Source organism: Chelonoidis abingdonii, chromosome 10 (genome assembly GCF_003597395.2).
Source record: "Chelonoidis abingdonii isolate Lonesome George chromosome 10, CheloAbing_2.0, whole genome shotgun sequence".
NCBI classification, from domain to species: Eukaryota; Metazoa; Chordata; order Testudines; family Testudinidae; genus Chelonoidis; species Chelonoidis abingdonii.
This window is the reverse complement of record NC_133778.1, coordinates 17,671,608-17,694,393: the sequence shown is the minus strand read 5'-3', so window position 1 is coordinate 17,694,393 and position 22,786 is coordinate 17,671,608. Positions and strand designations below refer to the sequence as shown.

Here is a 22,786-nt window from a genome sequence, read left to right as displayed (position 1 = left end):
AGGTGGATGGATTTATATTGGAAGTCTGGTGTATTTGAAAGCTTTCCCCCATTATGACAGTCCCTCTTTAAGCTCCCCCAAGGGATGTAAATAGAGAAGGGAGAGATTTTTTAATAGACAATAATATGATAATCCACATAGAAAAAAACCTCTTCCAGTCATTTTTACTGTAAGAGATAAACACTGCAGCTGCCAATTTATTTGTAGTCAAGCAAAGACTAAGATAACTATGTAGGGAGTGGGCTGGAGACCCTGGAAAGATAAATCTGATGGTTGGACGTCTGTGTGTTTTTCATCTTCCCTCAGCTAGTTGCAAAACCAATCAAATAAGAAAGTAAAGGTTTTGAGTGACCCAAGTACAGAGTGATTCAGATGATGTTTATGCAACTCCAAGCAGTGCTCACTTGTAAAGACTTCCAAATATTTTCCTAAAAGCTGATATTTTTAGAAATGACTTCTGTAATCTAGCAGAACCAACAACCCACTTGCATGCACACATGCGTGGGTGGCACACAAACACTCATTGCTTTGCCTTTTAAAATCCTGTTATGCTGTTAACTGAAAACTAACTGGGAGAGAGAGGATTTTTAGACTAGGAATCTGGCAGTTGCCAGGAGCTTCATTAAAACATATGAGTATGTGCTTAGTGAGGGACTATAACCCATATTTTTCTAACTTTTTTCTGGCACAGAATTATCATTGTTTGTGGCGTCTGCTGTAACAGCAGACATGCTTTTCCCCAGAGGGCTCTCGGAGACACTTTCCATCTCCATCTCTCATTTCTCTCCTCCCATTATTTACTCTTTGATTTAGGTACATTGTGCCAGGCTAAGGAGGCTGAGCTCAGAAAGCAAACTAGTTCCCTGGGAAGCTGTTGGAGAAGAAGCTCTCCCCCACTGCAACAGTATGTCATTTTGCACAAGCCATTGCCTTGGCTTCCTAACCGGATCTAGTGCAGTTGGGTTCCAGGACACAGTGGCCTTGGATCACGGATAGCCTTAGAGGAGAAAGCATCCTTCACAGGGTTTAGGAAGCTGTCAGGTTCAGATAAGGCTGGGATCCTATCCTGTGGGACCCCCAGTTGTATTAATAAGGAAAAATTAATTTTTAAGCACTGGGATGACTGCCAAATTATGTGACCTCTGACAGACCAGCTGTGCTGTATAAATACATCGTATATGTCTGAACACTGTGATCGGATCTAAAGTTGAAATATTGAAGCAAGCATTTAGCAGTGTTGGTGGGACCGTATGCAGCAGTGTGAGAGAAAACTGCAAGCTGCTAAAACTTCTCTCCATTGTGATATGAAGTCACAGAGGCAAGCCTCACATCTTGGGGTCTCCCGCTTGGGATCTCTAATCCAGAAAGCAGGGAAAGATGACAGAATTTACACACTGGGGAGTGAGGAGGAGGTGTGAACAGCTCCAGTTTTACCCTCATCATACACCAGCCCTTTGACACATTTCTAATTGTAACAAAGGGATAACTAGGTTATTTTCAAAATCCCTCTTCACACACACTAGTTGAAACTGTGGTAGCAGCATCCACGCAGGTCAGGGTTGTTGCTGACACAGTTTTGCAGTGGTTCAGGCTACAGTGTCATGCTTTTAATCACAATCAGAATCAAAGGGTCATCTCCCAGTAGTCAAAGTCACATCAAAGTCTCAAAGGGCCAAGTTGTTCTCCAGAGATAGACACAAGAACTGACTTCAGTGGGAGTTTTATCTGAAGGAGGAGTTCAGGAATTGGTCCAGATTGATCAACCTGTTCTGCTCCCCTCAAAAACAAGGACTTATCCCAGTAAGCCTTTATTCACACAAGTAGTCCAGCTGAATTCAATGGGACTGCTTGCTAAGGGGCATGTAGGACTGGGTTTTAGATCCTGGCTGCTAAACAAAGACAGTGTTTTAAAAAAAGAAATTTGCAGGTGATCTTCCGTCATTTTGACTTCATCTACAAATTTTGTTTTGGGGAAAGGATTTTCCTTTGGGCCTTTAGTGTTTTTTTTTTTTTTTTAAATGGTCTCTTAGAGCGGTTCCTTTTCCTTAGAGGGATGTAGAGGAAGTGATCCAAGTGTTGTGGGGAGGGATCGGGATGAAGATTGCATTAACTGGCATGCAAAGTGAACCCACATATTAATAGAAGAGAATGGACAGAACTGGAACCTTTTATCTGAATTGCCCCTTTCCCCTCCAGACTTGATGGTTCAAGAAAAATAGGATCCAAAGCTTGAACCACCCATGTTTTGGGTCTTTTCTGTTTTGCCCATTATGTAGGTAAGACAAAAGTGATAGCTCGTATACAGACACGCTGAGCTCTGGTGCTTCAGAATCTGGCTCTGAACCACTCTTGGTTTGGGTTTTGATAACCTGACTTCCTCTGGCCACCTCTACATGATAGGACTAATAAGCCAATAGGCTTCCATGCCAATGCCATTCATTTTCACTTCACATGTGTTTCTTAGAGGGATCCCTCAGAACCTAGCCCTGGCCTGGAATTCTCTCTTCCAGAGTGGGGAGGGCGAGAGAGAGCTGTAAAGAAACATGTTCATGTGCAAGCCACACCCACCCTTCCTTTCCTCCCTGACCACTGAATGTTTGCTCAGCAGGAAACAATGTATTTAAGGCATTTTCCAGAATGTGTAATAACTTCTGCTCTGGTATTAAGGCTTAGCAGTAGCTGCATTTGAGAGAGCCCTCAGAAAGACAAAATAGCTTTTGCCCAGCAAGGCTCTTAAATAATACCATCTCCTCCTGTGTCTCCATAAAAGAACCATGATCTAATCCTGAAGAGTGGGGGAAGACGACAGCAGGGGGATTGTGTCCAGTGTGGCGGTGCATATTAACATGCTACTGACACGCATTTTGGACAGCACAGTGCCAAATGTTCAATGTAAAGCCGTTTAACTTGCTCAGTAGCTTCAACAGGTCCTCTGATAAAGATCCTTCTCCTTGGAGAGCCTGGCCCTAGAAAGGGGAGGAAGGGAACGGTAGCTGACTGGATGGGGATTGCAACAAGAAGGGTTGGATACAGAAGGAAATAAGACATGATCCTGGAAGGCGTTATGCAGGCGGGGGTAGAGGTGGAGGGGTAAGATGCAGGAGCTGCTTCTTGGCATTGTAGTAATAACAATAATAATCATAATTTCAGATTTATATAAGAGAAGAGATCAAAACTCATGTATCCCAGGTGAATGCACCGTCCCTTCCTTAAGTCATGGAAGTCAATTGCCTCTTAATCTTTTTCCATTATCCCCCCACCAGCCTTTTTGCAGGGGGAAGATGATCCCAGTAATTTGCATATTACGTGTTCTTTGGCCAAGTGGATAGGGAACCTGGGTTCTACTCACAGTGCTGCTGTGTGACCCTGGGCAAGTCATTTCACTATTCTGTGCCTCAGTTTCCCCATCTGTAAAACAGAGGTTATGATACCTCCTGTGGAAAGTGCTTTGAGATCTACTGATGAAAAGCACTCTGCAGGCCCTAGATATCGCTATGAAACAGTAGTAGTCCTTTATGCAATTTCAGTTGCTCGGAATTATAATACAAAAGCAAGTTGTTTGTTCCTCCACTCAAATGGCTATTGGAGTAGCCATGAACTGTAATTCCAGACCTATCACCAATGGTTCCAGAATTACATTTGCAGTAAGGCCTGGAGAAGAGTGGACATAAATATAAACTAACACTATTAGATCAGTTGCCCTATTGGAATTGCATTTGTTTATGATCTCAGATGACAAATAATGAGGTTAGTGCAGGTGGCATTATGTGAAATGGCTATGATGTGAAATCTCATCAAAGTAACATTTTTTAAAAATGAAATGAGAATTTTTAAAGGCTAGGGATCAGATCCTCAACTACTGTAAATCAATTTAGCTGCATTGATTTACACCAGCTGAGGTTCTGTTCCCTGTGATTTTCAGGAAAGAGGTTCTAGTTGTCCCACTGTTAGGTTTCTATATTAAGTTCCTCCCTGGATTAAGATAGCAAGGAAGGGTGCAAAGATTGGAAATCTTTTAATTTGTCACTTTTTTAAAAAGTTAATGATTTTTCCTTGTAAAAGTTCACAGGGAATAGTTCCATTCGATCAGTTACCAAGAGGTCACAGTTCACTGCTATCCAGTGCTAAGAAGTAAATATATTGTATCCAGGGCCGGTGCAAAGATATTTTGCACCCTAGGAGAAACTACCGCCTTGCCCCCCTCTCCTTTGCACATCAGTTCATTGAGGGACAAATCCCAACAAGCCTTTATAGACCCCAGGGGCAAGCCTGCCCAGGGGGTCAGCCGTGCCCAGGGGCTGCTCCCCAGACCAGGTTCCCCCTTCCCTGCCCCCTGAAGTCCCTTGGAGGGTGCATAGCACCCCCCCCATGAGCCCTCCCCACCTCACCGGCCCCTGCCCCGAGTCCACTCACTGGTTTTGCTGGGCTAGGGCTGTTGCAGCAGCTCGGCAGGGAGGAGCCACCTTCCGGATGCACCGGAGAGCCAGAGCGTCAGCTTCTGGGGGCTGCGAGCCCCAGCCATGGAGGAGCTGGTGTGGCACAGGGGGGCAGCAGCCCTGCAAAGGCAGTGGCACCACTAGCAGGAAGCAGCTGTACCCCTGCCCCTCCTGCTGAGGCTGTGGCCCAGCACCCCCCCCCCCGGGGGCTACTGAAGCAGATACATGCCGGTGGTGGCCCCTGTGTGCCCCCCGGCTCCCCGCTCACTGTGCTCGGGCTCTGTGGCTCTCGGGAGTGAGCACAGCGAGGGGCGAGCCGGGGGGTGCACGGGGGCCACTGCCCGCATGCATCTGCTTTTTGGTGTGTCCTAGGCGACGGCCTAGTTCGCCTAGTGGTTGCACCAGCCCTGATTGTATCCCTTCCCAGTTGCCTTATGAAGTGGTCAAACGGCTGCATTCCTAGCCTGATGGATTGGCTCGTTTCTTTTTTGCTTAAGCCCAGACAGAGTTTTTATGAGGCTGTCTTGTGACAGGCTGAAGTCACTCTGAATAAAACAAAATCCTAGTTCATATCACAGACATAGCTCTTACAATCGGCTTAGCTGTGGGACAAGCATGAAATTTAGTTAAATTCTGAGTGCAGCTTTGAGGGACTCAGATGAGATGGGGTGGCATCTGGGGAACTTCCCGTTTTATAGAATCCTGAAAAGTTTGTGTGTGTGCTTAATCACGTTGTGATCATCTTACAGAAGGCGCTGTATAGCTAAATAAGTGAATTTACATGTGTGTGTATATCTGTATCTATTAAGTTGTTCAGGAAGCCTTTGAAACTTTATCCCACAACAGAAATCAAACCAATGTGATACCTCAGTTAACTATGACCTCCACTTTTGGGCTAAAATAGCTAACCTTATTAGCTTTCCCCTGTGCTATGTGTCTTTCCTTGACAGATCATTAAGCAATGTTTAAATCGGAGATATCACATTTGTGGTGTTTGATCCCTGTTCATGTTCCTAGACTGGAAACTCCCTGGGGCAGGTTTCAGAGTAGCAGCCATTTTAAATTGTATCTGCAAGAAGAACAGGAGTACTTGTGGCACCTTAGAAACTGACAAATTTATTTGAGCATAAACTTTTGTGGGCTTTCATGCATCTGATGAAGTGGGCTGTAGCCCATGAAAGCTTATGCTCAAATAAATTCATTAGTCTCTTAACGTGCCACAAGTACTCCCGTTCTTTTTCACTGAGGCAAGGATTTTATCATATGGTAGAGGCTCAGATAGCACTGTGATGTGGAATCCTATAAAAACCTAAATAGATACTTCTAAGGCACTGTGGGTGGTGGTGGTAATAATAATGAATCCACCAAGGTGTTAGAACACTAGTTTCCTATCAAGGCAAAGGACTTAAGCAAGTGCTTAAGTGCTTTACTAAATGGGGATGGTTTGCTGAATTGGGGCTCAGGGTCTGATCCTAGGAGGCGCTGAGCACCCTCGACTCTCATTCACGTCACTGGGAACTGAGGACACTCTGTTCTTCACAAGGGGCACTCAGCCTGCGGCAAAATCCCTTTGTTACTGAGCTATAAGTGAGTATGTGCTGGCCTGAAAAGGAGCCTTTAGGGCAGCGGTTCTCACAACAAATATGTGGGTGGCCTCAGAGTACAGCCACCAACCCTTGCTGGTGGCTGCACTGACGTTTTTTCCTAAAATACGTAATTAACTTTAGGAAAAACAAATAAATATACACAGAGACATGTCTAAATCATTGTAATTTATTTATGTGGGTTTTTTTGTGTGGCATCAATAATAAAAATAATTCTGTGAAAAGTGATATTTATATGTTCATTAATATCACTCTTCACAGCACACTTTTTCTCAGCAAGCCCCAGGACAAATTAAGCCCTAAATCAGGGGTCAGAGAGGGAGGTAGCAGGGACTGAGGCAATGTGGGAATGGATGTGGTGCCAGGAAGGCAGTGGGGGTCCAAGGTGATGGGGGATGGATGGGGAATCTGGGGAGGCAGCAAGGGTCTGGAGTGATGGGGTGGGGGGAGCCTGCATGGCCGGAGCCGAGGGTCAGCACCCGCCGCTGCATGGTCAGAGCCAGGGGCAGCACAGTTGAAGCCGGAGCTTGGAGCCCATTGCCTCATGGCTGGAGCCAGGGGTCAGCACCCAGGGCCGACTCCTGCTGCCACACGTCTGGAGCCCGGGACCTGAGCCAGAGGCCAGCGTCCAGAGCCAGGACTGGAGCCCAAAGCTGAGGCCACATGGCCAGAAAAGCCATGCAGCCAGGCTCCCAAAGTCCCGCGACTGGAGCCTGCCGCCTAACCACTGAGCGCCACCAAAGCGGGTCGAGAATTCACCTTGCTCCTGCAGCGTTGTGCCCCACGTGTCTCCAGAGGCGGTGCAGGGCAGCAACAGGAAGGCAGGGCGGGGAAGAAGCCAATAGTTTGCTTCCCTTCCCGGCACCACCCAGGAGGCTGTCATGGCTGCAGGGTGGCCGCATTTGAGAAACACTGCTTTAGGGCATGTCTCCTTTGTGCTGAATTCTGAGGAGCAGAGATCTTCGGGCCTGTGAGGGCAGAGGCAGTGGAGCGCGGGCTGCGGTGTTCATGGCATTTAAAAAAAAGTACATAAAGAATGCAGCTTGAGGGGATGGAGCCCTGACCGCCAATAAGCAACAAGTGCTCATCCTCCCCTCCTGTCTCCATGCCTTTGGACAGAGATCTCACAGCCCGCTTCGCGCATCCTTCTTTCTCCCTGGCTGTGGTTTCGGGGAACACTGGCTCTTTGATCTCATTTATTCCTAACTCAGATGTACTTGAGCGATACTCCTGACCCAGATAAAGCTCATTTGTTTCCTGTGGGCCAGATGACAGGCACAGTTTGTAGGGACAGTCACCACGGAAATAGCCTAAGGCTCTGTGCCTGAGCAGCCCTGATGTTTTGCAAATGCTCCCAATTTGGCTGCAAGGAGCTTTGACTCTCACTCTCCTTGGACTCTGACATACAACAAACGGACTTAGAGGGTCTGCATGTCGCCCAGCTACTGGGAGCTCCTTAAATCAAGGCACTGGGACTTGGTAGAGAGGTACATAAACTTCATAGATCATTCCTGTCTGCTCAGCGTGTGTGTTGACATGGCGCTGGTTATGCCCCCGAGAGTCCTGTCCCAGCATGCACTGGGCTCAGGCAAAGGATTCTCTGGACAGCAGCCTCCTCTTTGGTGGTTCTAAAGTCCTGGTTGTGACTCTCAACAAAATGTTACCTAGCCTGATCCTCTCTCTTGGTGCAGGCAGAACTCCCACTGACTACATGGTGCTGGAAAGTCTCAGCTCTGTCTCCTTCCTTGAATGGCTGTGAGAGCAGGAACTGCTCCTATGTCATCTGCTATTTTTGCATGAATGCGTCGTAACCAGATATGACCTTAGTGAATCAAAAAGATTTATTGGTGATTTCTTGCTGGAAACCACCAACTCTGAGCGGCTGCAGCATGTGTGTTTGTTTTGAAATGCACCTCTTTGGTCAGGGTAAGTTTAAGTTATACTTGGAGTTGGCCCTCGCTTTTTGTATCCAAGATCAGAGGATGCACTGAACCCTGCTCTTCTGATGTCAGCAAAATCTGGTGAGATTTAATTGGTAGAAAGCTCACTCAGTGGGAGAACACCCTCTCTCTCAAGATTTCACGGCGCTCGAAGGTGTCAGGGCACTCTCATATAATCTCTTAGGCAGATCCCTGGGCCCAACCATCTGCTTTGATCCATTTCTGTAATGCTTGCCAGGCCAACTTCAAAGGGAGTGGTGTGCACATGCACGTGAGGGGCTGCTCTTGGCTGGTGAATTCCAGCAAGGAGAGGTTTCTCCTAATTTTCCCATGGGGAGATGAGGGGAAATATGTTCTGCACCACAGAGTGGACAAGGATCTCAGCTCTCCAAACCCAGCTCTGTGGGGAAACCTCTCAGGACATCTTTGGAGGGCTGGAGCCTTTGTGCTGTGCCCTATTTTTTTTGTGATGCCTCAGGCCTTTGGTTCCCCACCATTACATTGCACAGTACCCTGGGAGCTGTATTACCACGGACTTGCCATCAACCTTCCAGGGGTCAGTCCCAGTGTACGGTCTTGCTGGAATGATCTTACTCCCCCGGGGATCTGAGGGAGGATGATGCCCAGGAGAGCAGATGCCCCCGCCCTCACCAGAGCCATGGCAGCACTGTAGAGTTGGTTTAGAGACGTTTCCCTGTGATTGAGGACAGGGGAGGAGCAAGCCAGAGATCTGCTGCTTCCCCTGCTGACCCATCATCCTAGATCTAGCTCCCCTCCTCCAGTAAGCCTGAGAGGGAGCACAGGAGAGCGGTTTCCAAACAGTGCATTTTGCTACTGAGTGGCGGAACATACTGGGCCCCTAGCAGATCTGGCTAATATTTAATGTTTCATTTTGATTTTATTAAGTGAATTTAAGGCTGGTGAAAGCTGCCAAGGCACGCTGAAGACTGACATCTTCTGTTTAATCCATACAACACACACTGCTTGTGCGGCAGCAGTGCCTGCTTCCTTCACCCTGCCCAGCCCACATGTCTCAAGACCTGACCTGTATGGACAGACTTGGGCTGGAAGGGTGGTCCAGGCCTTGTCCACACACAAACTTGCACCGGTTTAGTTAAACCAGCTTGAGTGGATTCTGTGATTTTGATTTAAGTGTGTCTTATTTCTGTTTCACATAAGCCTGGGCTAGCTTGTCTTTATTATATTCATTGCTTTGCACTATATTCTACTTCGCATTATATTCAGCAGTAATGCAAGCAACCCACAGGCCTGTATTCTGTAAGACATTAGCTTCAGCAAGTTAGCATAAGATTTGAGGCCTCTGAACGTTGAACAGATAAACTTTGCACAGAAAACGGCCCAGCAGAAAACCCAAAGTATTTGGGGAACTGAAAATAGAGTTAAAAGGGAAGTTCTGACCACAGACACATGAGTCAACCATAGAAGTGTCCTGGCAATGAACTGACGTACATAACAGGTACATGAGATACATCTAAGGCTAACCTGCTTACTTGCCTATATAGCTTTTCTCTACGTTTCTTGTTTTCTTATGGGTTTGATTATTTGTTTTATACGTTTATATTAGAGTATATTTTGGTTGCAACGCAAGGGACCTACAGGCCACATCCTGTATGTTGAGCTCAGGCAAAGTTGGCACACATATTTGGACCTTTCACCTAGAGAGATCGTGATGAGCTAAAGCATAAGGTCCATATATGGCTGCAACCTTTAACATAAAGGATGCATTGAAATAGGTTGACATGGGGCACAGGCGCCAGCTTCTAATTTTCCCTGGGTGTTCAACCCCCATTCAGTCCCAGGCCACACCCCCAACCCACCCATTTCCCTAAACCCCCACCTCTGCCCCGCCTCTTCCCACCGCCACACCACCCCTTCCCCCAAGGCCCCACCTCTGCCCAGCCTCTTCCTGCCTCTGCTCCAACTCTGCCCCGCCTTTCTGCCCACTCCCCTGAGCGCACTCCCTCCCTGCTCCTCCCCCTCCCTCCCAGCACCTCCTACACGCTGTGAAACAGCTGATCTGCAGCGTTCAGGAGGCGCTGGGAACAGGGCTTTGGAGCTGTGCTCCGGCTCTGGAGCAAGCTCCAGTCAAAAACTTGCAGCACCACTGCTCCAGAGCTGCTCTGGGCTCCAGCTACGGACTCCGCTCCAAAGCCCTGGCTGGGAGGGAGGGAGATGAGTTGATCAGCGGGGGCCACTGGTGGGCAGGAATGGGGGGGAGGGAGGGGAGCTGGCTGCCAGTGGGTGCTAAGCACCAGCTAATTTTTCTCTGTGAGTGCTCCATGAACTTAGGAAGCCCCCTATGCATAGGAAGCCCTGGAGCACCTACAGAATTGGCACCTATGCATAGGGGGCTTCCTAAGTTCATGGTGCATCACAGCTTGGAATTTGGAAAGAACCAAAAAAACCAGTTAGGACAGATTTAACAAATGTGATACCTACCCACAAAAGGGCCATGGTAACGAATTGACGTATATGATAATAAGTTGAGATCATTGATATACTAACCTATAGGAGAAAGCCACTTCGACATTAGTAAAGTGAGGAAATACAAATAGGGAAAAGGGGAAAAATCCCCTGCTGAATATGCATCAAACATAATGGCAGTGTAACATATTATAAAAGTGGCATCGCAGCCGAGGGGCAGTGGGAGAAGGAGATGTAGTCCTTGGGAGGTGCCAGAGTGACTGTCACTGGTGATGAAGAGAAGGCGATGGCTAACACTTCACATTGTTCTACAAGGGATGATGTGAGTATACGGACGTGCAGATGTACTTTCTGTAGTATCTCTATCTACCTTACTGAGTTTGGGTGTTTGTCACTGTGCTAAATGTGTTCATAAACTATATTTGTAAAGATAGAAGAGTTCCTATACTGTGCGTGTTGCAACTGTGCATATCAGGGTTCCCAACTATACCATAATTTGAATAATACCGGGCCTGATCTTGGGGCAAGGACCTGTCAACCCTCAAAATGATACCTGTGGATTCTTAAGTAATCAATGGAATTAATACACAATCTAAAGATCAGGCAACTTAATTGACTTAAGTAAATTGAAACAAGCCTGATTTTTGCTGAAATGCAAACACTCACACAGCCTTTTGCACCAATTAAGCTGAACTGGCTTGAAATGACGCTGTTATTTCAACATGGTATGTAAATTAGCCTTCAGTTTTCATGCACATCAGTGCTTGGCCGCTCCGCTGAGGCTGCCAACAAGGGGTGACCATTCTGGTGGTGCATTTTTGTGGTGAGGGCGTTTGTCCACTGGAAGCTGGACTGACACCAGCGCCAAGTTGTCTAGCCCACCTCAAGGAGCCATTAGATCATTTGGTCAGGCAGGGTTGCTTTATGAGGCCTCATCTAGCTGAGTAATATCTGCCGTCATAGTATCGAAGTGCTGATTATGGACCAGCTGCTGCTGTTTATTGCAAGGGGGCTGCTAAGGGAGGAATGCCACAGCAGCTTCTGGCCCTGTTAGAGTAGCAGGTGACATGTTCCTGTGGGTGAGGTGTTCTAACAGGAACAAAGAGAAACACAGTTGTCGATCTCCCTAGTATCTATGGAGCTGAGAAATGCCGCCCGCCCCAACCCCATCTGTTTGTTTGTTTCATTCAGTTCAATTACATTTTGTCTTTTAGATTATAATCATAAAAGGAATTTGGGTGTAAAACCATTGGGCCTGATTGTGATCTCACCTACCTGGTATAAATCAGGCGTTTCGCCACTGAAGTCAGTGAAAATACTCAGGGTTAAAACTGGTGGGAGATAAGAATCAAGCCCACGGGATCGGTCAGTCCTGCCCTGTCTACCTAGTATGGGTTTGCACAGCAATGTGTGAACCCAAGATTTGGGGTGAAAGTAGATTTCTGCACCTCATTTTATCAGCCAAGAATGAAAGACGAAAGGTCAGATTCTGATACCCGTGTTCACATGGTGGATCTCCTTAATGCATGGGTTGTCCTATTTACTTTATTGGGGCTGCCTCTGGAGTATTCATTCTGTTGTTCAACATGAGTAAGGGTGCGAGAATCCTGTGACTAGTTGGTGATACCAGTCTAGTGGGTAAGCATGTTGAAAAAGCTGGAGAGAGGATGAGGAGGTGTGGAAGGATTGAATTTGTTTTCATTGCTTCAAGACTTCACCCTTTTCCAAGAAAAGCGGTCTGCAGCTTGAATATTTATCTTCCTTAGCAGGGTGTACAAGTGTGCAAATGATGTGTGGATTTTTATGGGAGGGTGTGGAAGTGTACATGAGTGAAGTGTGAATCACACATATATATCTCAGCATCAACAGATAGTGAGCGCCGATGTGTCTGCCTATCTGTCTAAAATCCACATAGCCACATGTAGGTGCATGTGCTGCAGAAGAGGGGGAAAGAGATCTGTGCAAGAATGTGCGTTTGTAAATATTTTTGTATTGAGCAAGCTCTCTGTAGAACAAACCAGATGTTTTTATGAGTCCTCAGCCCTTAACTGTTCTGTCTTGCTTTTTTCTTGGATTTTGTTTTATTTGGGGAAAGGGAAAGTCACAGCGATGTCCTTTGAGGTGCGAGGAGAAAGCTATTTTTAAGGAGGAATATGGTTTAGAACATCAACAAGTAGAAGGGGATAAAAATAGTCCTGTTTTGTGGCAAAGGAACTGATTACTCCCTCGTGGGGAGGACAGAGCACCCCTCCTCCTTTGAGGAGGCTTCCTGTCGCTATTGTTCACCGCTGGGTCTGCATGCAGCACATGCTTTTTCTTTTTCCAGGGAATTTGCAGGGAGAAGGCAGCTGGTTAAGTTGAAGGGATGTCTTAAGAGCCGTCCCACCTGGCTGCACAGGTCTTATTGCAGAAAGGCTGGCACAGGGCAAGTTGATTGCTGGGCTATGGTTTTCCTGCAAAAAGCTGGCAGAGGAGCATACAAATTGGAAAATTACACCCTCTACAGCCTATAGGGCAGCTGCTGCTCCATGTTCAGACACCTTTAAGGCCAGATCCTCAGCTGCCGTAAATCAGAGTCATTCCATTGGCATCAGTGGAGTTAGACCGGTTTGCACCAGCAAAGGATCTTGGCCTTAAATCTTCCCAAAGGATAAGCCTAAATTTCCAGTTGCACTGACTAACAAGATGTTACAAAACCTGTGTGAGTGCTGTCCTGTGGTGTATGCAGTACACAGAGCACCCAGAGGAATATCATTTAGTTTGCTTAAAGAGGCGCAGGAGTAACATTCAGAAGTGAGCTCATTTGTGATGGGCTAATGATCTCTGCCTTTGTGTAAGACCTGGTGTAATTGTTCATCTCTGCTAGAGATCAGGCTCCCTTCTGTGCTTTGTCAGTGAGTACAAGATTGTGCATCCCCCTTAAAGGAAAGGGCCTGGCTCTGTTTTGTGATCTAATGCAGATTAGCATATCAGAGCTGGAACAAGTGAAGGAGGCACGGTTTTAAAGCCTCACTGTCCGGCGTTAGTGCAGTGCTGCACGCCTGCCCTTTCTTTCCCCTGTGCGTTTGAACTCTCGACAATCTGTTCGTTTGTCTAAGATGGAAATGGCGCAGACAATAATATTGCCAGGCTGGGGAATGGCTGAACTGCACCTGTAGCGAAGAAGATCCGGTCCTGTTGGGTGGCTGCTGAGAGGTAATCTATAATTCACAAGGCCTTGCCGCTTCATGCAGATGGTGATATTGAAGCATGACTGATGCCAGCGGCACAAAATCTCGGAGGCATTTCCTTCCCCCCACCTCCTGCCCCCTTTGTATTATTCTTTCCTCCTGGTTTGCTGTGGCTCTTAAATTAAAACCTTCCCAAAGCTAAGTGCTCCTAGTGCTCTGGAATTTCAGCCTTTGCTCACAAACATCCCACATTGTCAGTGGCGGGTGGTACACTTCCCAAATATGGCTTCAGTGACAATTAAGGTCACTCAGTCTGTTAACAAGAGTGGGCTTGAGCTGGTTTATAGCTTGGGAATGAGTGGACACACACATGCACTTGCTTCCACTATGTCTATTTCATTGTTCTAGTCCAGGCTGGGTGTGGCAGGGAGGAGGAAGCCTGTCTCTGAACCAGGAATCAGGCTACAAGAGTGACTTAACTATTGTCTGAATAGTGTCTGCATCTGGGAAGGCGACACAAGCACTTTCCGTAGCCACTTGATGCTGTTGGCTTAGCGTCATCTGGTTGGCAGCCCCCATTGGATTGCTATGGCACAGCACTATCAGCTGAATGGAGCCAGCGGCGGCACGCAGTGGTGGCAGTGATGGCTGCTCTGCTGGGATTGGGGGAATCAAGGAACGTAAAATATAGATGCCTATTGTAGAAAGATACTTGTTAGGAATCTTAGTATGTTATCAATTGACTCTATGATGCAGATTTTCCTCCCAGCGAGTAATGAAATAATAAATCAGATTTGTGGTGTTCATAAGATTAAATGTTTTTTTGAAGATGAAATCGCCCTCTAGGGCCTGTTATAACCCAAAGCTGAAAGTGCTTCCTTTGCTCAACATGTAATTGTTACCAGGCCATTTCTGGGCCACAAAACCACCATTGTTGATTATCGGAGTCTGTAATTCCAACTGCTCTGCTGGCTTGAAGTGTTTCAAGAGGAGAGAGACAAAACTGAGAGGAGAGGTACTTAGAAGAGGGGAGTGGAAAGACTGTCTTGTGGTTTAAGGCACAGGACAGGAGTCAGGCGATTGGGGACCTGTTCCTGGCTCTGTCACATACTTCCTATATGAACTTGGACAAGTCACTTAACCCTCCGTGCCTCAGTTTCCTTACCTGCGACATTAGGATGATGCTACTTCCCTAAGTTGCAGGGGTATGTTGTGCATTTTCATCCAGCAATGTTTGTACAGTGCGTTTGTGGTTTGTGTGGAAGAGTGCCAGAGAGAGCCTGTAAAGGAGCCAACAGAGGGAGAAAATAAAGGCAGCTCCAAATGATCTGATACCTCACGGCCTCTTTTTTCATAAATCTGTAATTGCAGAGGCAGGAGCGTTTATGGTTCTTTTCTCATCTGTCTAAAATGTGGTGTGTGTGTGTATGGGGGGTGGTGTATGTGCTTCACTGTAAGCACCCAGTGATTAGCTTTGTAGTTGCAGACCGCACTGCCATAAAGGCCTGTTAAACATTCTTTATCAGACAACCAAAGGCATAAATGTGAATGTTTTGAAGTTCATAGCCAATTTCAGCCACCTGTTCTCTTGGTTGTTTTTGCAGTTCAGTCGTGCGGGGGTCGTTTGAATTCAAAGGATGCTGGTTACATCACTTCACCTGACTACCCACAGGACTACCCCTCCCACCAGAACTGCGAGTGGGTCATTTATGCCCCGGAAGCAAATCAGAAGATTATCCTCAACTTCAACCCTCATTTTGAAATTGAGAAACATGACTGCAAGTAAGAGCCTTCCTCTTCTTCTTTACTAGATAATCTGCTCCTCCTCCTCTTCCTCTCTTAAATCTAGAAACGTGAGGACCAAGCATTCCCAAAAACAGGAAACTGGGTGGTGGCCCCAGTCTCCAAAGCATACCTTGTTATGTCACCCTCCTTCAGAGCAAGCAAGAGTCTGGCTTACCTTCTAGCAGGCTGTTGTGTGACTCCGTGACACTCAAAAGGCAAGGGTCTGAATCTGAGCCTCGGGTGTAATGAGCCTTGGCACACAGAAGATGTTGGGTTCTGTTCCCTGCATCAGTGCTGATTCTGCCACACTTGGTGAATTGTGATTTTGAAAGGGAGACCAGGAAGTGGGATATCCAGGAAAATCAATTAGCAGCTAGTAAATAATTAACAGCATCAATGGGCACCATTAAAGGTTGAATTAATGGTGTGGTCTCTGTGGATTTATAATCAGTATGTACTCTCCAGAGTCCATGACTAACTATTGGGATGTCTGAAATGTGGAAAAGTTTAGGATCTCCTAAAATGGGGCTGATTCTGCAGTCTTTCCACACACAGTATTCCCTTTGATTTATGAAAGCATCCACATATGAGACTCTAGGATCAGGCCCACTGACACAAAACAATCAGCAAAATCTTAGGTGAATTTTTTTGAAGATTAAAATTTATGGCACCAGATCCTCAGCAGGTATAAATCAGCATAGCTTCATTGGTTTCAATGGAAGCACACTGCTTTACACTAGTTGAGGATGTGGCCCATTCGATACACATGGGCCCTGATCCAACCAGGGCTGAAGTCAGTGAGTGTTGAGGGAGTTCAGTACTTTGTAGGATCAGGCCCATGTTCAGTAGAGGGGGAACCCTGACCATGGACATAAAGGAACACAAGTAATCTAAGCAAAATTGTGAGGGACACGATCCTGGTTTTATTGTTGTGCGTTAGGCAAAGCTGCATAACTTACTGGCGGCTAAATGCAGTCACCCAAAACTCATGGTAATAAAATGTTACAGTTCCACTGGACTGTGACTCAGGAGACTTGGATTCTATTTCTGGCTCTGCAACTGGCCTATTGGGTGACCTTGGGCAAGTCATTTCCCCTCTCTGGGTGCCAGTTTCCCCGTTTGTAAAATGAGTACTGATCTCCTTGTAAAGCACTTGGAGATGTACTGATGAAAACCCTGTAAGAGCTTGTTAATTGTTAGCTTTTAGTATACAGAGGGGAGTGTGATCTGGCAGTAGGAGTTAAGAGTCCTGGTTCTGACATTGAGTTGTTCTGTTGCCTTGGGCAAGTTAAGGCCAATATTGCAAAAGTGCTTAACTCCCACAGGCAGCTCCAGCTTTCAGTTGAACTAAGCATGTTGGAAGCTGAATGCTTTTGCAAATCTGGCCCTTTGGCAGTCTGTGGGAGCTGAGCTCTTTTTGAAAAGCTGTCCTCAGCTGTGGGTGTAAGCACTTGAAAATCTGATCCTGAAACTATTGCCCCACGTCTTGCCTGATTTCCCATCTATAAAATGGGGATAAGAATGCAGTTGTGGCAAGCACCACCAGCTGTAACTATTACAGCTTGTTTTCCGAGTTCTTTTTCCTACTGTGTGTGAGCAATTTTGTAGCCTTAGAAGAAAGGTTGGTGTTGGTACTTTTGGTTGCATAAGGCTCTAGGTGGAGGGAGTTCTGTGAGCAGCAAGAGAATTTGCTGTCCGCAGTGGTCTCTGGTTAGAATCAATTCTTGAGGCAGAGTTACTCCCTAGGAACTAGGTATCAGTGCTGGGCTGAGAGTACTGAAGTTGGGGATTGCCTGCATCTCTGTTCTAGGACTAGTGCATGTGTGTAAATAATGCAAGCTACACTTTCGGAGTATGCCCACACCACTGATTCCGCCTCCTCCTTCTCTGAGCTGCAAGGGCTTGGATGCCTGCTTTAGCTCCCCAGGGCTGATGTTAGAATAGGATATTGGTGTTAGAAGGGGCACTAAATACATGTTAATTCCTGGATAAGGCTCAGTCAGTGAGCTTTCTGAGATCACTGCAAAGCAGTTTCTCCCACAGTGCTGATTATTTTAATTATTTTCTCTTTTGCCAGGTTTGCTTTTTTTTTTTATGGAGGCACAGCTGTTCAGTCCCATATTTCTTTTTCTTTTTTTAAGCTGTGTCCAGCTACATTAGGAAGTAACTGGGCCTCCCCACCCCCATCATGAAAGGAATAATTTGGTGTAATTGAAGCCCCTGAAGGCCTTTCTCTCTCTCTGCTTCATCCTTGCTCCAAAGAAGCTCCTTAGTTTGGAAAGCACTTCAAAACAAAGAAAATTGGCCGTCTTCTGTTATTTTCTCCTCCTGTGTATTAGTCAGAGCCAGGATCTTAATGCTTGTAGGGCAGGCGCTTTCTAAGATCAAGCCTGGAAAAAACAGGCCGTTGTCTGTGCTGCCCTTCCGATGCAATAATGCAGCAGTAAAGCCGGGAGCAAAAGGGGAAAGGGAAAGAGAGACGCTCTGGTTAAGACCAGCCAAACTATTCGGAAATAATTGTAATAGCCCGTCTGCTCACCATTTCTTCCTCTCAGCACTGCGAGTGCAGCTGCCGTTTTCCTACTGCTGCTCCTCAGTCCCATGCAGTGGGATTGGGTGTCTGCTATCTGAACTGGAAAGCGGAATCCCATTTGAAAAGAGCATGCTGCTTTTGTGAAAGGTTGCCATTCTGTCACATTGCATTGCGTAAGCCATGCAGCTCTGCGCATGCCAAGTTTTATTTTGATCTCAGGAGAGACTTGAACCAGCTTCCCATAGATGAGAAATGAAGATTCTCTCTCTGAGTGGCTGTTCTACCAAATCCTTCGTAATTGCCATTTCTCTGTTCAGTTTGTGCTGTTTGCTTGAAAAATCCAACTCAGAAGCTTCAGTGTTGCATGAATCACTGCATTCTATAGCCACCCTTTCCAGTCTTCTGTCCCGTCTCCAGCTACGTTTCTCTTTGGGCCGCTAAAAGCCCCTTCCAGAGATTGTCTCCTGAAATCTACCATCCACTGCTCTACTGAACTCATGGTGCTGAAGGATTAGACTGGGCAGAGCTGCCTTTGAATTCCAAGTCTTTTCTGTATAGACAGGGTGGAAGCAGATTCATTTCACATCATAGTGGAACAGTCTTGCTCCCACTACAAACAAAAGAACCTCTCAGTTGAGTCATAATGGCTTAACCAGGAAAACATTATCTAAAAATATACATGCATAAAAAACAGCCCAGCATGGTGTTTTTCTGTCAACTTTTTCTGAGCATGAAATGCAGTTGAATTATGAATAACCCAATGGACATGCTTTCTCTGGCTGTGATGATTTCACACACACTATTGGCTTCAATAAGAGTACTTGTAGCCCCCTCTGGTGGTACCATGCCAAACAAGACATGTAGCTCAAGACAGTTTGGTCCTTGTGAGAGGTGGCTGTTTAGAGAGCGGGCAGAATGAAAACCAAAGATGAGCCTGAGTCACAGAGTTTGGACCTTTCGCAGAATTTGGATCCAAAGGAGTGGCCTCATCGTGAACAAAAACTGTTTTTAGAAGAAAGGCATGATGGAAAGTACTACGGGAAATTCATGCACGTTTACCCTGATATGAGGAGAACAGAACTTAAAGGGTCAGTACTCCCGGTCTTGTGCTGACCTGCCTATAATTTAACTCACCTTACACAGGTCTCATATTTTGTTTTAAAGCTGTCCTGCTGATCTTGGAAAATATCAGTTTCCCCAAAGGAGGGTAGCAGCATTGACGGATAGCCAAATTCTCTGCTGCTGATTAATTATTTGTATTACAGTAGCACCTACTGTTCCCAACCAAGATCAGGACACCACTGTGCTAGACTATACCAACACAGAAGGGGAGACAATCCCACCCCCAAAGAGTGGATGCTCTAAATAGACAAGACACACAAAGGGTGAGAGAGGAAAGAGAGGTGAAGTGTCTTGCCCAGGGTCATGTAGTTCATCAGCCAGGGAGCCAAGAGTAGAACCCAGGGCTCATGAGTCCTAGATCAACGAAAACACATCTCCTTTGCTACCAAACACCAATGATAACAGCCATGCTGCTGTGTGTTCCATTGAAACCGTGGGTGTTTGATATGGGATGGGATCCCACGAGACACATCAAGCTAGAGTCTAGTTAGCCTGTAAAGTCTTGTTGTGGTTGCATGAGCCTCTCTCAGTATTTCTAGCAACCTGGGCACTGAAACAAGCAAACAAAAATATTGTGCTTTCTCAGCTGAGTCCTGTAGACTTTAATATCCTGTGTGCTCATAAGGAAAGAGCAGGGCAGAGTCAATGCAAAGTGAGTGTGAGTGCTCACAGACCAAACCACAGCTCGCAACTATAATTTTAGGCCCAACACCCTTGACCATATCCCTTCACACAAGAACATAACACTGCAAGAAATCTTCCTTCCATCAGCAGAGGTTAAAAAGCAGACAAGACACCAATTATAGGTGACTAATTAGTAAATGTTTTGAAAAATATGCAGAATTAGCTCAATAGTAAACCTTTTAGAAACAATGCCATTTCTTTCTGAATTGGGAAAATCCCTAGAAAATAGAAATATATGAATAATGTTAGAGAGAGATGTGTATAGAGGGGACATAGTAAGCGACCATACTGTATCTTCTGTGAATGAAACAATGGGAAGGGTTCAACTTTAACCATGAAGGGAAGGGAAATCATAGAGGAAACATTCGTGAAGGCATTTGGTTGCTTGTAGGTTTATGGGCTGGACAGGCAGAAACCGTGTTTTGAGCTGGAGCTGTTCAGACATCAGCGCTGTCTGCAATGGAATCTGTGGTTAAACTAGAGCATACTTTAACCTAACTCTGCCACCGTCCCAATCCCCATTCATAATCCCTGGGTAGGTGAGCATTAGTCTTCAGAGTCAACACCCACTGAATTGAATGGAACAGCTCACCGGACTCTTTTGAGTTATTGTGGCCCGTTGACAGTCAACAGAAACATACAGCCAACTCTGAATCAGTTTGTGCTCGTGTTCTTGGTCGTAAATCCTTAAAGGATAGTTTGAATTCTTCAGACACTGAGGAGGCAGAAGAAGTGCTGTTATGTTTATCTCACCACACTGTTTCACCCAGCCTGCTGGGCGCAGGAAGGTCAGGATTGGGTTCTGTACAGTGTATCCCTGTCGGAACTGTACAGAAATTAAGGGCTAGATTGTGCCTTTAAACACTGCCCCTGTGGGCCTCAGAGACATACTTCTGAGTCACTGTTCTTCCCCTGTTTCATCCTGGCACCTGGGGGTAGTGATTTACTGCTAGCCCATCTCCTCAGTAAATTACTACTCACCCTGCACTGGCTCAGCTTGTCTGGGTAGAGAGGAAGAAGACAGAGCCAAGGCACTGGTCACCTACTACAGGGAGGGAATAGGCAAATGAATAGTCCTGCTTACTCCTGTGCACCTGGACCCAAGATCCAGACAGCCCAATGGAGGGATAAGGGGAATTTCTGCTGCCTGACACAGGCATGTGCTTCAAGTCACTCTCTAGCCTGACAGTATTTCTTCTGTATTTCCTCTTGTATCCTGTATTGACCACACTTAATGAAAATCCAATGTAAAAGTAATGAAGCAATCTCATTAAAACAAATGGACAATAACCACAAGGAGTGAAATACTAGTTACTGTGGGTCAGCGTGCTTAGGTACTGTTGGTGGCAATGCTCCAGACTTGCTGTATAGCCTTGAGAATATCACTTGTCTCTTCGTTTTGTGTCAGTTTCTCCTTCTACAAAATGGGGATAATAATGCTTACACATCTCAGAGGATCGTTATGAGGATTAGTGAATTATTATTTGTGGAGGACTTTGAGGCTGTGTGAAAGGTGCCATATGTATAAAAATGTATTCCTTAAGGGCCTGATACAAAGCCTACTGCTATCAGTATAAGCCTTTCCACTGGCTTTTAGGGGCATTGGATCTGTCCTTTAATGAGATTCCAACTACCATTGCTGCATGTGGTTTCTTAATTTATGTTATTCAGACATTTATTTATATATGGGATAAAGGAGGGGCCTGCAGTTAACATCCAGGACTGCGAGTTAGGAGATCTGGATTCTATTCCTGCCTGCTGCCTCCATCTTTGGCATACTATGTGACGTGGGGCAAATCACGTAGGGTGCTTCAGTTTCCCCATCTGTAAAATAGGAGACACTATTTAACTTGTAGCTTGCTCTAAGCTAAGGAGAGGTGGAGTTCCTGCAATGAGGGAATTCTGTAGAAAGGATACCATGTCATAATAACACACAGCATCAGGTCAGAATGCTAAGCACCAGGCATATTGCTCATCTAAGAACAGAGGCCAAGAAATCCTCTTTTGACCAGACATAAATTTCACCATCAAGTGTGAAATCTGCAATAAACAAAGGCAGCAGAATGCAAAAGAGTCACTGGAACCACCAGGAGAGTTTTGATTCTCCAAGGTTGGCACTGATCTATTTGAATTAAATGAGAGAAATTATCTCTTATTAGGAAACTAGCATTCAAAATTTATTTGAAATGCAGCTGTTGCACAACACATCGAGTAGCAATGTAATAACACACTGACTGTAAATCAATTTGTTTGCTGTCCAATTCCAGATGGGCTAACAACAGATATGGGCTACACTTCATGACTGGCTCATTTTAGCCACACTGACATATCAGTTCGAGGACATTGTGTCAGACCCTCACTATGCTGGTTAGTAGAAAAATCATTACAAATAGCAAAGAACTTGATTTTTTTTTTCTTTAAAGAGAGAAGCCCTGGGAGATGCATGGGATCCACAGAGAGCATTGTTAGACTACTGCAACTCGGGGCTTTTATTTTTTAATAGTAAATACAACTCAGAGATGAAAGTTGCCAGTATCTAATAAGCTTCTTGAGCCAAAGCCAATTAATCCTGGGGAAACTATCAGAACAAGATCCTGTACCAAGGATGTCAGAGAGTGACCCCTCTTGCAAGTGGGACGGGATTACATACCACAGTTGCCACTGAGGGTCAGTCCTACAGGAGGAACAAAAGATCCCAAAATAAAAGCAAGGAAGAGAGTGACTCTTTCTTGAGGACATTCAGAATTCTCCTTTGCTGACACAGGGCGCACAGGCACTGATAGTGAGAAACACCACCCACAACAAACACAGACTGCAGTTCACAGATCCTCTTTAGTGCTGTGGTAAACGTCTGTCCCAGATCTGGACTTTAGCGTACAAAATCTGGGTGTCTACTGTGAACTTTCCCCAAGCTTGTACCCAGCTTGGATCTATCTCGCTGCCACCAGATAAGAATTAGGCTCTTATCAGCCTGGATTCCCCAAATACTCCTTGGGGGACCCCCTCTGTGGACTCCCCAACTTCCTTTGGGAAGACCCCCAAGACCCAGACCCCTGGGTCTCCCTAT

At 46.0% G+C, this 22,786-nt stretch overlaps 1 protein-coding gene across 8 annotated transcripts in view; it reads left to right on the top strand.

Moving 5' to 3' along the window:
* NRP2 (neuropilin 2) overlaps positions 1-22,786 on the top strand; it is a 130,750-nt gene that overhangs the window by 5,321 nt on the left and 102,643 nt on the right. For all 8 annotated transcript variants that reach the window (XM_075069985.1, XM_075069984.1, XM_032779224.2 and 5 more), the window contains exon 2: positions 15,200-15,377. In XM_075069985.1, the coding sequence (XP_074926086.1) occupies positions 15,200-15,377 (178 nt within the window). The remainder of the gene's footprint in view (positions 1-15,199; positions 15,378-22,786) is intronic.